The 15,272-nt window shown below is 40.8% G+C and overlaps 1 protein-coding gene across 1 annotated transcript in view; it reads left to right on the forward strand.

Annotated features, from left to right (window-relative positions):
- The window catches only part of Lmln (leishmanolysin-like (metallopeptidase M8 family)), a 58,196-nt gene that overhangs the window by 9,363 nt on the left and 33,561 nt on the right, over nt 1-15,272 (forward strand). Inside the window, exons 3-7 of the mRNA XM_013019318.1 lie at nt 1,293-1,323; nt 3,228-3,310; nt 3,854-3,971; nt 7,189-7,367; nt 11,062-11,167. Of these exons, the coding sequence (XP_012874772.1) occupies nt 1,293-1,323; nt 3,228-3,310; nt 3,854-3,971; nt 7,189-7,367; nt 11,062-11,167 (517 nt within the window). The remainder of the gene's footprint in view (nt 1-1,292; nt 1,324-3,227; nt 3,311-3,853; nt 3,972-7,188; nt 7,368-11,061; nt 11,168-15,272) is intronic.

Genomic DNA, 15,272 nt, shown 5'->3' on the forward strand with positions numbered 1-15,272 from the left:
CAAAAAAAAAAAAAACAAGCCAGAAGTGGTGCTGTGGCTCAAAGTGGTAGAGTGCTAGCCTTGAGCAAAAGGAGCCCAGGGACAGCTTCCAGGCCCTCAGTTCAAGCCCCAGATTGGCAAAAGAAGAAGAAGGAGGAAGAGGAAGAGGAGGGTGGGAGAAGAAGGAAGAGAAAGAGGAGGAGGGGTGGGAGAGGAGGAGGAGGAGGAAGAAGAAGAGAAAGAAGAAGAGGAGGAGGAGGAGGAAGAGGAAGAAGAAGAAGAGGAGGAGGAGGAGGAGGAGAAAAATAAAAAGGAGGAGGAGGAAGAGGAGGAAGAAGAGGAGGAGGAGAAAAAGAAAAAGGTGGTTTCCAGGGTAAGGTGGCTCACATCTGTAATCCCAGCTATTCAGGAGGCAGAGATTGGGAGGATCTCAGTTTGAGTCTAGTCTGGGAAAAACGTTATCAAGATTCCCGTCTCAATCAAAAAGCCAAGTGCTGGGGGTATGTGTCTGGGATCGCAGATAAGTCGGAGTCCACAGTAGGAGGATTATGGTCTGTGCCAGTTCCAGGCAAAAAGGTAAGACCTACCAGGAAAAAAAAATAAAAAATAAAAAGAACAAAAAGAGCTGAGAATATAGGTTAAGTGGTCTCGCAAGGCATTTGTCTTATAAACACAGGTTCTGAGGTCAAATCCCTATAGCACTAAAATAAAAGTAAAATAATTATAAAATTATTTCCCAGAGAATTACAAGTGTATACACACACACACACACACACTCTTTTTTTTGCCAGTCCTGGGGCCTGAACTCAGGGCCTGGTGCTGTCCCTGAGCCTTTCATTGCTCAAGCTAGCACTTTACCACTTTTTCCATATTGCCATTTTCAGCTTTTTCTGAGTAGTTTATTTGAGATAAGCATCTCACAGACTTTTCTGCCTGGGCTGGCTTTAAACCATGATCCTCAGATCTCAGCTTCATGAGTAGCTAGGATTAAAGATGTGAGCCACCAGTCTAGATAGTATAAGAGGATCTGGAAGACAGATAAATTATGAGCCTATAGTGTTTTGTGGAGAGCTATTCAGAATCATTGGTATTTTTTATGTTATTTCCCCACATGAACAAAATAATATTAGCACCATGCTTTGGTACAGAGCAATCTCTCAATAACTTACTGAGATAGATTGAGATTTTAGAGGACATACTCAACAACATATAGAGGTACGCGTCCACATGGCATTTCTTGCAGCAGTGTGAACATATGGCATAGGCTCTGGCATTGAGTGGCAATTTCTTAGGTGTCATGTCATTATTTTCAGGTTGCTCCCTGAGAAAAGAAATCTTGTAAAGGTATGTAATAAGCACTTATGAATTGGATACTTCAAGTGGGTAGATTTTATTATATGTTAATTATTGATAAAAATGTACACATGACTGGTTTGTGAATGACTGGACAAAACTTATTGACAGTGATGTATTTATTATGTTATTTAAGATATTGCTGTGGCACACTTACCAGTTTTTGAAATTACGTTGTCCTATGTTATAATTTGATATTAAACCAGATTTTCCTTTTTTTTTTTTTTTTTACTTAAGGTTTTGGGGAATAGGCATGTTTAAGATAGAGCTAAAGAACAATTATTTAAATACTGAAGACCATTTTTTTTTTTTTTTTTTTGGATCCAGTTGTGGGGTCTGAACTCGGCTTGGGCGCTGTCCCTCAGCTCTTCAGCTCAAGGCTAGTGCTCTACCACTTGAGCCATAGCACCACTTCTGGCTTTTTCTGCTTATGTGGTGCTGGGGAATTGAACCCAGGGTTTAATGCATGCAAGGCAATCGAACCCAGGGCCTAATGCATGCAAGGCGCATGCAAGGCAAGCGCTCTACCACTGAGCCACCTTCCCAGCCAGAGAAGACCATTCTCTTGGTGGGAATGTTCATTCTCCTGCAGATTAACTGACCGGAGTTGTCTATGTCAGTGCTGATATTTTTTTTTGGGGGGGTCCGGTCATGGGGCCTGAACTCTGGGCCTGAGCACTGTCCCTCAGCTCTTCAGCTCAAGGCTAGCCCTCTACCACTTGAGCCACAGTGCCACCTCTGGCCTTTTTTCTTTTTGCTTATGTGGTGCTGAGGAATCGAACCCAGGGCCTCAGGCATGCAAGGCAAGAACTCTACCACTGAGCCACCTCCCCCCCCCAAACCAATTAAATTTTAGAACCTAAATCAGTCTTGCACTTAAGTAATCAGTTCTTGGTCACACAGATTTTTTAATTTATTTTTATTTTATTTTATTTTTTCGGTCATGGGGTGCTATCCCTGAGCTTTTTCACTCAAGGCTAGTGTTCTATCACTTTGAGTCATAGCTCTACTTCTGGTTTTCTGGTGGTTTATTGGAGATAAGAGTCTCATGGAGGCTGGAAGGTAGCTCAGTAGTGAGTGCTTGCCTTGCATGCATGAGGCTCTGGGTTCAATTTCTCAGCACCACATAAACAGAAAAAGCCAGAAGTGGTGCTGTGACTAAAGTGGTAGAGTGCTAGCCTTGAGCTGAAGAGCTGAGGGACAGTGCCCAGGCCCAGAGTTCAGGTCCCACGACTGACAAAAATAAATAAATAAATGAATGAATGAATAAATAAATAAAGAGTCTCATGGACTTTCCTCCTTAACTGGCTTCGAACTGCAGTCCTTAGATCTCAACCTCCTGAGTAACTAGCATTACAGACATGAGCCCACAGTACCGAGTAAGATTTATGTTTTGAATTTTTTTGTTTGTTCGTTTGTCATAGGGCTTGAACTCTGGGCCTGAGCACTGTCCCTCAGCTCTTCAGCTCAAGGTTAATGCTCTACCACTTGAACCACAGCGCCACTTCCAATTTTCTGGTGGTTTATTGGAGAGAAGAGTCTCACGGACTTTCCTGCCCGAGCTGGCTTTGAACTGTGTTTTTCAGATCTCAGCCTCCCTAGTAGCTAGGATTGCAGGTGTGGGCCACCAGGGCCCAGCTCTGTTTTGAAATTATTTACTTAAGTAGGAGTAGGGAAAAAAATCCTGGTGTTCAGTTCTCAGACTGAACTAGAAAATAAGAGAATTTATTTCTTTCCTGTTTCCACCCATTGCCACACTATCTTTCACTAGTGTCTGTATTCAAATATTGTAAAGCTTTTCTAAGTCTCATGTCATTCATATCTTGTACTACTTGTTTAAATATAATTTATGCCACCACTATGTTTCTGACTGGATTTTCCCCCCATTTACTTAGAACAAACTTTTCCCACAAGCTATTTCTTATTTAGAGAAGACATTTCAAGTTCGTAGACCTGCTGGCACTATCTTACTTAGCAGGTATGTTACATTGAACACTGATCATTTTCCTTATTTAGGTACTTAAAGTTTATTAGGGAAAGAATACTTTCAGAAGACTGAAAGACAGTCATCTCCAGTGGGGAATGACCTCCTCATTCATTCAGTTACCACCACCCCCATTCTACCAATATGGCAATGTGTGAAGTTTATATTGGGATATTTTATTTTACTTGTACTTATGGACCAAATTGCAAGGTATTTCAAAAGAATGTATATGCACCTGTTGAAAATCCCTGTCTTCAATTTTCTATGATGAGGTGGTTTACAGGATGTTTCTAAGGGTATCCTCTTCCCCTTCCCTTTCCTCCTCCTCATGGCTACGAGATTGATTCTGAAATATTGCGATGTTTGAAAATTCTTCATAAAGCTGAAATCCTTTCTTAGACTGTTTTGCTAGCTAAATAGTAACCATTATTAATGAAGATATATTTGCTATCACTTTATTACTATGATTTAACTACTGTGAACTTTTCTTTTTTTTCTTTATTGTAATTTAAACTTTGTTGTACAAATGAATTAAAGACAATGTGCAACAAACCAGTATCTTAGGAAAGAAAATGATCCTCATAGATACTGTACTGGAGAATGTGCAGTCCATACAAAATGTGGCCCAGTTATCGTGCCTGAGGAGCATCTCCAGGTAACTTACCCTGCTGTTAGCACTGCTTTCTGCCCTACAGTGTAAACATGGGGAGAGTTTGGATTCCTCTCACCAAGAAGTTATTATGGCCTTAAGTACAAAGGAATAGTTGTTTCATTTTTCTTTTCTGGGTACAATGCTAGGGATTAAACTGGTACCTCATGCATGCTAGATATGTGCTCTACAACTGAGCTCCATTCCCAGCTCTGCAATTTCCATTTTTTTTCTTACAAAAAGTAATCACAGGTAGGCTGATTTTATTCTTCTCCCTCATGTGTTTCTGAACTTGTAACTTGTAACTTTATCTTTATTCACCAGAAAAACTTATACTAGGTATATATTTTAACTCGGGGTAGTTTGTGGGTTTTTGGTAATTATGGGGATTTGAACTCAGGGCTTCATATCCTCAGCTTTCTTGCTTGCAGAGGCACTCTACCACTTCAGACACACTAGACTAGCTTTTGGTTCATTAATTGGAGATGGAGTTTCTCAGACTTTTCTCTTCAGGTTGGCTTTGAACCTCATTTCTCTAGACCTAGCCTCTTGAGTAACTAGGATTGTCATTCTGAGCCACTGGCTCCTAGCTTCAGTTACTTTTTTTTTTAAGGGGCAATTTTATATCTTTTTGTTGTATGTTCTATCCTAACCTAGAAATTTATTGCCTAAATATACTATTTAAGGAGCCAGAGGCAGTGGTTATATGCCTCTAATTGCCTACTCAGAAGACTGAGGCAGGAGGATCACTTGAGCCTGTGAGTTCAAATTCTAGCTGGGGCACCATAATGAGACCCTGTGTCCACAAAGAAAAAAGCAAACCACTCCAAACTGTACTAATTGCGAAATGTATGTAAATAATGTTCACTTAAAGAATAATTGTGGAAGCCAGGTGTTGGTATCTCACTCCTGTAATCCTAGCTACTCAGGAGACTGAGATCTGAGGATTGCAGTTCAAAGCCAGCCTGGGCAGGAACGTCTGTGAGACTCTTACCTCCCAGAAGCCACTAGAAAACCAGAAGTGGTACTGTGGCTCAAGTGTAGAGTTCTAGCCTTGAGCTGAGGGTCAGGGCCCAGGCTCAGAGTTCAAGCCCCATGATTGACAAAAAAAATAAATAAAAATAAAAAATTGTGGAATATGTATTCAAAGGTGTTTTTCATAATATTGTAAATATGTTTGTTGAGGCTATTAAATTATGGTATAGCTATATAATGAAATATATGCAGTTATTAAAGAATGAAATAGTTGGGGCTGGGAAGGTGGCTCAGTGGTAGAGTACTTGCCTTTCATGCATGAGGGCCTGGGTTTGATTCCTCAGTACCACATAAGCAGAAAAAGCCGAAAGTGGCACTGTGGCTCAAATAGTAGAATGCTAGCCTTGAGCTGAAGAGCTGAGGGACAGTAAGCAAGCCCAGAGTTCAGGCCCCACGACCAACAACAACAACAAAAAGAATGAAATAGTTATTTATGCCCTGCCTTAAGAAGGTATTTAAACTCCTTTAAAAAACCTTTGAGGGCTGGGAATGTGGCTTAGTGGTAGAGTGCTTGCCTAGAGCTCAAGGATAGAACTGAGGCTTGACTTTCAAGCACCAGGACTGGTAAAAAAATAAATAAAATAAAATAAAACCTTTGAAAATCAGTGGTTACCATATTTTATTTAAAAATACACACACACACACACACATATATATATACATTTGTGTGTGTATATATGTGTGTGTATATATGACATCAAATTTTTTGAGAACAGCTAGAGAAAAGAGTACACACTTGTATTTCTAATAGTTGGAGGTTGATGCAGAAGGATCTCAAGTTCAAGGCCACCCTGGGCTACAAAGCAAGACCTGGTTTTCAAAAGAGGAGTGTAAGCCAGATGCTGGTGGCTCACACCTGTAATCCTAGCTACTCATTGTGGTTTGCAGCTCAGGCAGGAAAGTTTGTGAGACCCTTATCTCCAATTAACCATCAAAAAGTCAAAAGTAGAGTTGCGGCTCAAGTGGTAGAGTCCAAACCTTGAGTGCAAAAGCGGAAGGAAAGCGCCCAGGCCCTGAGTTCAATCCCCAGGACTGGCACCAAAAAAAAAAAAAAGCGAGAGAAATAATAAACAATATTTTTATTAGCACTGCTCTTAACGGCGCTCTCTCTCTCTCTCTCTCTCTCTCTTTTTCCTGACATTTGAGCTTAGACTCTTGTGTTAGTCAAAAATTCTACCACTTGAGCCACACCTACTGCCCGAGCATTTTTCTAATGTTCTGGGTTTTCATTGTGAGCATCTGTTATTTGTACCAGAAAAAATTAAATAAACATATATTACATTTTAATGTATAGTATGTAATATATATATATATAATATGTAATACACATATGTGTGATGTAATATATATGTTACAAGTGGCAGAGCATTAGTTAATCCTGAACAAAATTACTCAAGGACAGTGCCTAGGCCCTGAATTCAAGCCTTAGAAATGTCACACACAAAAAGAAAGAAGAAAGAAGAATTGAGTAAAGAGAGAAATATGGATTTTAGAGGTTTGGGTATTTTTGTTTTTTGCTAGTCCTGGAGCTCAAACTGGGCTTGGGTGCTGTCTCTGAGCTCCTTTTTGCTCAAGACTAGTACTCTACTACTTGAGCTACAGGACCCCTTTGGTTTTTTTCTGTGAGTAAGTGGAGATAAGATTCTTAAGTACTTTCCTGCCTGGGCTGGCTTAGAACTGTGATTCTGAGATCTCAGCCTCCTGAGTAGCTGGGATTACAGGTGTGAGCTACTTGGGCCCACCTTAGTGAAGTTTTGTTTGTGCCACTTGAGCCACACCTCTACGCTAGGCTTTTACTGGTTACAGATGAAATCTCTTGGACCTTTCAGCTGGCTTCAAGCCAAGATCCTCTAGGTTTCAGCCTCTTACTAAGTAGTTAGGATTACAGGTATGAGCAACTGGATCTCAGCTTGTTTTTTTTTTCCTGAGACAATAGTCTTACCACATTGCCCAGGCCTGTCCGGACAATGGTCAAGTGATCCTCATTCCTCATCCTTCCAAGCACTAGAACTACAAGCTTCTATCCCCATGCTTGGATTTGGATAAAAATTTAGGGATAGTAAATAAAGGTAAATAAATTTATTACCTGGATTCACTGTGATATTGTTACTCTAGCTAACCATATTTTTGATCCGATTCTTCTGGTTCTTTCCTCCTTGCCCTCCCATTCCGCCTGCCATGCATGCAGCAATGCAGGGTTTGCCGAGGAGGGAAGTGGCCCTGTGGGGCGGTGGGTGTGCTGGACCAAGAAGGCGTCCGGGATGCAGACTTCGTTCTCTATGTTGGTGCTCTGGCCACTGAGAGATGCAGCCATGAAAACATTATCTCTTATGCAGCCTATTGTCAGCAGGAAGCAAAAATGGACAGGTAAACTTCCCTCTAAGACTTAATTCCCAAGACCTAATATGGAACCTCTTAAACCAAATTTAAGTATTAATATTATAGGAACCTTGCATTTGCTAGAGTGCTTCTTGTATTAAGAAATTGCATGCTACCTTGAATATGACTCATTCTTGTTTATGGTGATATTGTAGTCAGAAAGAAAGAAAGCTGAACAACTTCCTTTGACTTTTTTTTCTGCCAGTTCTCTTACATTCTTTCCCTATCCTTTTGCCTGTAAACTCTAAAGAAAAGGTCTGCTGTCAAGGTCTTTCAAGGTAAATACCTCCCTAAGAAAATAACTTGTTAACATTAACCTCTTACTTAGGTTGCAAAGTGCTAGAAAACAACAGCTGTTCACCTAAGTGTCCTATCATTTGTGGTAGGTTATGCACTGAACTAAATTAACACTTTTTTGTTTTCAAAAGATTTTCCTGGTGAAGCATTCCATCCATGAAGTAAAAAATGATTATTTTTTCACAACCAAACGAGTCAATTGAAGGCAATAGAAACTGCCACCTTTCTCAGTATAGGCTAAATGTAACATTCTAAAACTTAGGAGACATTAGAATGACAAATTCATGTGCAAGTAAGGCAAAAGGCCAAAGTACTCATCACCCATTTCGTAGTCCCAAGACCGACTGACTTTAAAGATCTCTTTCTTTTCCATCGATGACAATTTACTGAAGAAGAAAAAAAAGAGAGAAAGTATTAGTTTAATTAGGTAGTCTATTCATCAGAATTGAACTGTCACTCTTGTAGAAGGGTACAAGGAACTGAAAATCACTATGTGTTACGAAAAGAAGTCTGGTACTTTAATGTGATTGTTGATTGGTAAAATCAGTCACAAGTCCTTAGACTGAGTTAGAAAGTATAATATCACAATATTGTAGTGTGTTATATAATGCACCCAATAATGCAGTGCGTTACTGCAGAATAACATGGTTTTGTGCCACATATTTTTGCAGCTGTGTGTACAGTGTTGTTTTTCTGAGAAGCTACTTTTTTTTTTTTTTGGTCCGGTCCTGGGGCCTGAGCTCTGAGCCTGGGCGCTGTCCCTCAGCTCTTCAGCTCAAGGCTAGCGCTCTACCACTTGAGCCACAGCACCACTTCCGGCTTTTTTTTTCCTTTTTGCTTATGTGGTGCTGGGGAATCGAACCCAGGGCCTCATGCATGCAAGGCAAGAACTCTACCACTGAGCCACCTTCACAAAGAAGCTACTTTTTAAATTAATATTTTGTATTCATTATTTCTCATCAACAAAATTTGAAGTGCTAAATGAGTAATACTTGATAAAATGAGATTCTTTCTTGAAGTAGATGTCTTTGAGAAGTATACTTCCATAATTATAATGCTGCAGAATTTGGTTCTTTATCTTAATTTGAATTAAGCCTTATGGACTGCATACACATGAAAATCTCATCATTAAGCATCAACAGAACATTGCAAAACAGAATACCTGATATGATTCTGTATTTGTTTTAAAACATGTTTATATATTAGAATTTACTAAGGAGAAGAATCAGACAGGCAAACTCCAAGTTTGGCCAGGACTTAGCAAGTCCTACATCCCAGGAAACTGATCAGCATTGCCAAATTAGGATGGTTTAAACACAATGTACATCATATTATTGTAAGTAGTTACCTTTGATTGTGGAATTTAGTAAGAGGAGAGAATAAAATAAAATATTATCACTTTTTAAAATATATTTCTACGGGCTGGGAAGGTGGCTCAGTGGTAGAGCGCTTGCCTTGCATGCATGAGGCCCTGGGTTCGATTCTTCAGCAACACATAAGCAAACAGAAAAAAAAGCCGGAAGTGGCGCTGTGGCTCAAGTGGTAGAGTGCTAGCCTTGAGCTGAAGAGCCAAGGGACAGCGCCCAGGCCCAGAGTTCAGGCCCCATGACCGGACCCCCCCCCAAAAAAAATATATATATTTCTACATTGTTTGAACATATACCTTTTTATATTGAGCTTTTACTATGCTTACAAAAGCTGAAACTTGGGTTGGGAATTTGGCTGAGTGGTAGAGTGCTTGCCTAACATGAATGAAGCTTGGGTTTGATTCCTTAGTACCACATAGACAGAAAAAGCTGGAAGTGGTGCTATTGCTCAAGTTGTAGAGTGTTAGCCTTGAACAAAAAGAAGCTTAAGGTCAGTGCCTAAGCCCTGAGTTCAGGCCCCAGGACTGGCAAAAGAAAAAAAGAAAAAGGTGAAACTTTCTGTATTAGTGTGAGATTAACTTCCCTGAGGGGTGAGGAGAAGGATATAAACTCCCATATTGCTCATTAATCCCATTTCAGCTTTTTATAATACTGATGGTACCTAATAATGCTCAAAGTACCCAATGTATCTAATTGTCTGCTGATAAGAGAACCTATGCAGATAGCACACGGATGGAGCCCCACAAGGAAGATATGTTGCAGCTTCACTGCCCTGCTTTGTTTATTTTCACACTTTTGTGGTTAGTTCAACCTTGATTTGAGTGAGTACCTAAAAGACTAAATTTTCTGGGCTGGTAATGTGGTAGAGTGCTTACCTTGCATGCATGAAGCCCTGAGTTCAATTCCTCATCAGAAAAAGCCAGAAGTGGTGCTGTGGCTCAAGTAGTAGAGTGCTAGCCCTGAACAAAAGAAGCTCAGGGACAGTGCTCAGGTCCTGAGTTTAAGCGCCAGACTGGCAAAAAAAAAAAAGAATAAATTTTCTTTGTAGCAGTGAATATGAAATGAATATGAAGTTACTCACATCTATTCACATCTAGGGATTTTGGTTTCTTCTGAGAGGAATGTTGAAGCTTTTAGAGAAAATCTTTTTTCAAAACTGGTATACTTCATGAATTTGCTTCATGGTTGTTTGATTATGCAATAGATTGCCAGCAGAGTAGATGAACAAAATAGACATTGTGTACTAGCCTCATACTTGGAAATAAAATATATGATTTTACAATGTGATACATACTTTGTAGAAAAATACTTCATATAGGATCCTGTAAAACACATACACATGTGCACATACCCAACACACACACACACATACACACACAGACCAAGCTGAATAGGATGGTTTGGAATCTTAGCTATTTGAAGCAGAGATGGGGAATAAAAATTAAGGCCAGCCAAGGCAAAAAGAAGTTGGTAAGACTATTTCAACCAATGGTGGGAAATTCCTGTTATCCACAGTAACATGGGGAAGCACAAGTAGGAGGATCACAGCTCAGGCTGGACTAGGCTTATTAACTGAGACTACTTCAAAAATAAACACTATAAAAACCAAATAGTGCTGGGTTCATGCCTGTAATAGCTACTTAGGAGGCTGAGATCTTAGGATTGCAGTTTGAAGCCAGTTGGGGCTGAAAAGTCCATGAGACTCTTTTATCTCCAATTAATCAACAAAAAGCCAGAAATGGGACTTCTAGTTTTTAGCAAGAGAACTCAGGGACAGTGCCTAGGCCCTGTTGGTAATAGACTATGTTAGAGTTCAAGTTCTAGGACCAGCAGAAGCGCATGTGCACGTGTGCGCGTGCACATACACAGACAGATAGTAAAAGCTACAGAGTGACATTTGATACTAAGCAAAGCATCTTCTGTCCTTGAACAGTTTTTGATAGAGAAGTGTTGGCTAGTAAATATAATAAATATTGTTCTGGAACATAATTTAAAAAATTCAACGTCTGTTTTAACAGGCCAATAGCAGGATATGCTAACCTGTGTCCAAATATGATCTCTACCCAGCCTCAGGAGTTTGTTGGGATGCTGTCTACTGTGAAACACGAGATTATTCATGCTCTGGTAAATGTCCTTCTTCATGCCTCTCTCACTGTGCTCTGGTTTTCATACATGATTCTAGTGTTAAAATGCATGAATTCTTAGAGTTAGTAAACCTCTCTCAATGAGAATTTTAATGATTACAGTAGTGAGTGGGTAGGTTGAGTTCTACTATCTAACATAATTTATAATTTTTTTTTTTTTTGGGTCTGGTTGTGGGGCCTGAACTCTGGGCCTGGGCGCTGTCCCTCAGCTCTTCAACTCAAGGTTAGCGCTCTACCACTTGAGCCACAGCGCCACTTCCGGCTTTTTCCTTTTGTTTATGTGGTGCTGAGGAATCGAACCAAGGGCCTTGAGCATGCAAGGCAAGCGCTCTACCACTGAGCCACATTCCCAGCCCTATAATTTATAATTAGATAAGTAGGATTTTTTAGAGAATGAGGAAGCCCTCTTAAGATAAAAGCTTAGTAATTTCACTCACATTAGAATGGTAATATGGGGCCATCTAAGCTCTTACTTATACACACAGTGTTTATGAAAGCCTTCTTGTCCTGTTTGGGTTTTCTACAACTTATATATGCTAATTGATTCAGAAACTCTCATTCCTTTTCCCTCATGTCCAAAATGTTGAACTTTCATTAGATGCCTGTAGAAATTAATTTTTTTTAAATTTTAAAATATTACTAGTCTAGTACCTGTGGCTCACACCTATAATCCTAGCTACTCAGAGGCTGAGATCTCAGGATTATAGTTCAAAGCCAGTCCTGGCAGGAAAATCTGTAAATTAACTACCAAAAAGCTGGAAGTGGTAGAGTGCTAACATTGAGCAAAAAAGCACAGAAACAGCACTCAGGCCTGAATTCAAGCCCTAGGATTGGCACACAAACACACATACACATAATTGCGTGTTTACACATGCATGCATGCACATAAGCAGCAAGTTGAACTTGTTAATTTTAATTTAGTTTTTGTTAGTTGTTGGGCATGAACTCTGGGCCTGGGCGCTGTCCCTCAGCTCTTCAGCTCAAGGCTAGTACTCTACCACTTGAGCCACAGAGCCTCTTCCGGCTTTTTCTGCTTATGTGGTGCTTAGAAATTGAACCCAGGGCCTCATGCATGGAAGGCAAGCACTTTACCACTGAACCACCTTCCCAGCCCTGGGGCATGTGGTTTTATAGCCAGTTTATTTCACTTAATATTGTTTTCAAGTTCATCAAAAGTTTGCTTCTTTCTTTTTTTTTTGCCAGTTGTGGGCTTGAACTCTGGGCCTGGGTGCTGTCCCTCAGCTCTTCAGATCAAGGCGAGCACTCTACCACTTGAGCCATACTGCCACTTCCAGTTTTCTGAGTGGTCTATTGGAGATAAGAGCCTCATGGACTTTTCCTACCTGGGCTGGCTTTGAACTTCTATCCTCAGATCTCAGCCTCCTGAGTAGCTAGGATTACAGGTGTGAGCCACTGGCGCCCAACTAAATTTGCTTCTTTTTAAGGTTTAAAAAAATTAAGTTCTAAGCCGGGCGCTGGTGGCTCACACCTGTAATCCTAGCTACTCAGGAGGCTGAGATCTGAGGATTGCGGTTCAAAGCCAGCCAGGGCAGGAGAGACCGTGAGACTCCTATCTCCAATAAACCACCAGAAAACCAGAAGTGGTGCTGTAGCTCAAGTGGTAGAGTGCTCGCCTTGAGCTGAAGAGCTGAGGGACAAGCGCCCAGGCCCAGAGTTCAAGCCCCATGACCAACAAAAAAAAAAAAAATTAAGTTCTAATTTCATTTTGGAAATTTAGCCAATGTATAAAAATGGCATCATGTTTGGTATATATATAAAATGTACTTTTTTTTGTTTGTTTGTTTTTTGCCAGTCTTGGGCGCTGTCTCCAAGCTTCTTTTGCTCAAGGCTAGTGTTCCTAGCACTGGAGCCACAGTGCTACTTCGGGACTTTTCTGAGTAGTTTATTGGAGATGTGAATCTCATAAACTTTTCCTGCTTGGACTGGTTTCGAACCATAATTCTCAAATCTCAGTCTCCTGGAATTACAGGCATGAGCCACTGACACCAGGCAAAATGCACATTTTTGAGGGGAGGAGGTGTCTATTGTGGGGCTGGTAGGAGATTTAGGCACATTGACCTCAGGGTAGTGGTTCCTTCTGGGGAGGGGAAAAGAAGGGATGAAACAATAGGGTTGCTGGAACATCTCTGTCCAGTGTTCTTATCCTTTAAAAAAAAAAAAAAAAGAAGGTTGTGTGTGTGTGTTTGTGTGTGTGTGTGCGTGCGTGCGCGCGCTGAGAATGTGGCTTTGTGGTAGAGTGCTTGCCTAGCATGCATGAAACCCTGGGTTCAATCCTCAATACCACATAAACAGGAAAAGCCAGAAGTGGCACTGTGGCTCAAGTAGTAGAGTGCTAACCTTGAGCAAAAGAAGCTGAGGAATAGTGCCCAGGCCTGGAGTTTAGTCCCCAGGACTGGCCAAAAAAAAAAAGAAGGAGCGGGCCAGGCTTGGTGTAGCGCAGTGGTACAACTCCTGCCTAGCACAAGTGAGGAAAAAGAAAAAATATAATGAAACTAATGTCTTCAATTCTCCTAGAGGACATTAATTTCATCATACTTTTTCTAGTTTTGAGTTTTTAAACTTACACATTTTAATTACTTTCAAAGCTTAAATATCTCATACTTTAAATATTAGCTTAAGCCTCAAAAACTGTCATAGAACATTATAAAAATTAGATAGCTAGAGCCAGGCACTGGTGGTTCATACTTATAATTGTAGCTACTCAGGATGCTGAGATCTGGATTGTAATTTGAAGCCAGCCTAGGCTGGAAAATCCTTGAGATTTGATCTCCAATTAAACACTCATAAAGCTGGAAGTGGAGCTGTAGCTTGAAAGGTAGAGTGCTAGACTTGAGCATAAAATCTCAGGACAGCACCCTGAGTTCAGACTCTGGTATCTGTGTGTGAGTGCATGCACGGACACACAATCAAATATCTATAAATACAGCTGTTCCTTGTGAAGTCATATTCACAGGTGCCCATCACAGTGTTTGTGGTACTTTGACTACTAGATGCCCTCTGTCTGAAATGGGAGCACATGCTTAGAAAAAATTTCAACATGCTAAGCTGAAAAAAAAAATCTGCATTTGTAGTATTACAAAGGATGAGGCAAATTAAGCTTTGCATGACTTCAGTGCATGTTTTGTTTTTTTTTTGGGTCCGGTCGTGGGACCTGAACTCTGGGCCTGGGCACTGTCCCTCAGCTCTTCAGCTCAAGGCTAGTACTCTACCACTTGAGCCACAGCACCACTTCCGGCTTTTATTCTTTTTGCTTATGTGGTGCTGAGGAATCAAACCCAGGGCCTCATGTATGCAAGGCGAGCGCTCTACCACTGAGCCACCTTCCCAGCCCCTCAGTGCATGTTATTTTAAGCTCTTTAAATTCCTCATCATAATGAGTTAAAAAGAGAAGAAAACACAAAGAGACAAAAGAATAATCTGGACTACACTATTCATTTTGCAAACTTTGATCACACAGAGGCCACAGTTGAGAAGAAAAAAATTTTCTTTCTTTTTATTTTTATTTTTGTCGGTTGTGGGGCTTGAACTCTGGGCCTGGGCGCTGTCCCTCAGCTCTTCAGCTCAAGGCGAGCGCTCTACCACTTGAACTACAGCGCCACTTCCGGTTTTCTGGTCATTTATTGGAGATAGGAGTCTCAACGGTCTCTCCTGCCCGGGCTGGCTTTGAACCGAGATCCTCAGATCTCAGCCTCCTGAGTAGCTAGGATTACAGGCGTTAGCCACCAGCGCCCGGCAAAAGAAGAAAAAAAATTTCAAAGAAATAATTTGATCATCTTGTACATTCATTTATCTAATTTGGGGAGGGGAAAGGGAATAACAAAATGCTGAAACAAGGACACAGGATGACTCATTGCAACAATGATATTCACAAGACACTATGTTGGACATGAACCTTACAAGTTTGGCAGATGGGGTGGGGAGGTAGGGAAGGCGAGTGGGAGAAATAGGAAGGGGTAACAATGCCCATCAAGAAATGTACTCGGGCTGGGAAGGTGGCTCAGTGGTAGAGTGCTTGCCTTGCATGCCTGAGGCCCTGGGTTCGATTCCCCAGCACCACATAAGCA

The sequence above is a fragment of the Dipodomys ordii genome, unplaced genomic scaffold (genome assembly GCF_000151885.1).
Source record: "Dipodomys ordii isolate 6190 unplaced genomic scaffold, Dord_2.0 Scaffold45, whole genome shotgun sequence".
NCBI classification, from domain to species: domain Eukaryota; kingdom Metazoa; phylum Chordata; class Mammalia; order Rodentia; family Heteromyidae; genus Dipodomys; species Dipodomys ordii.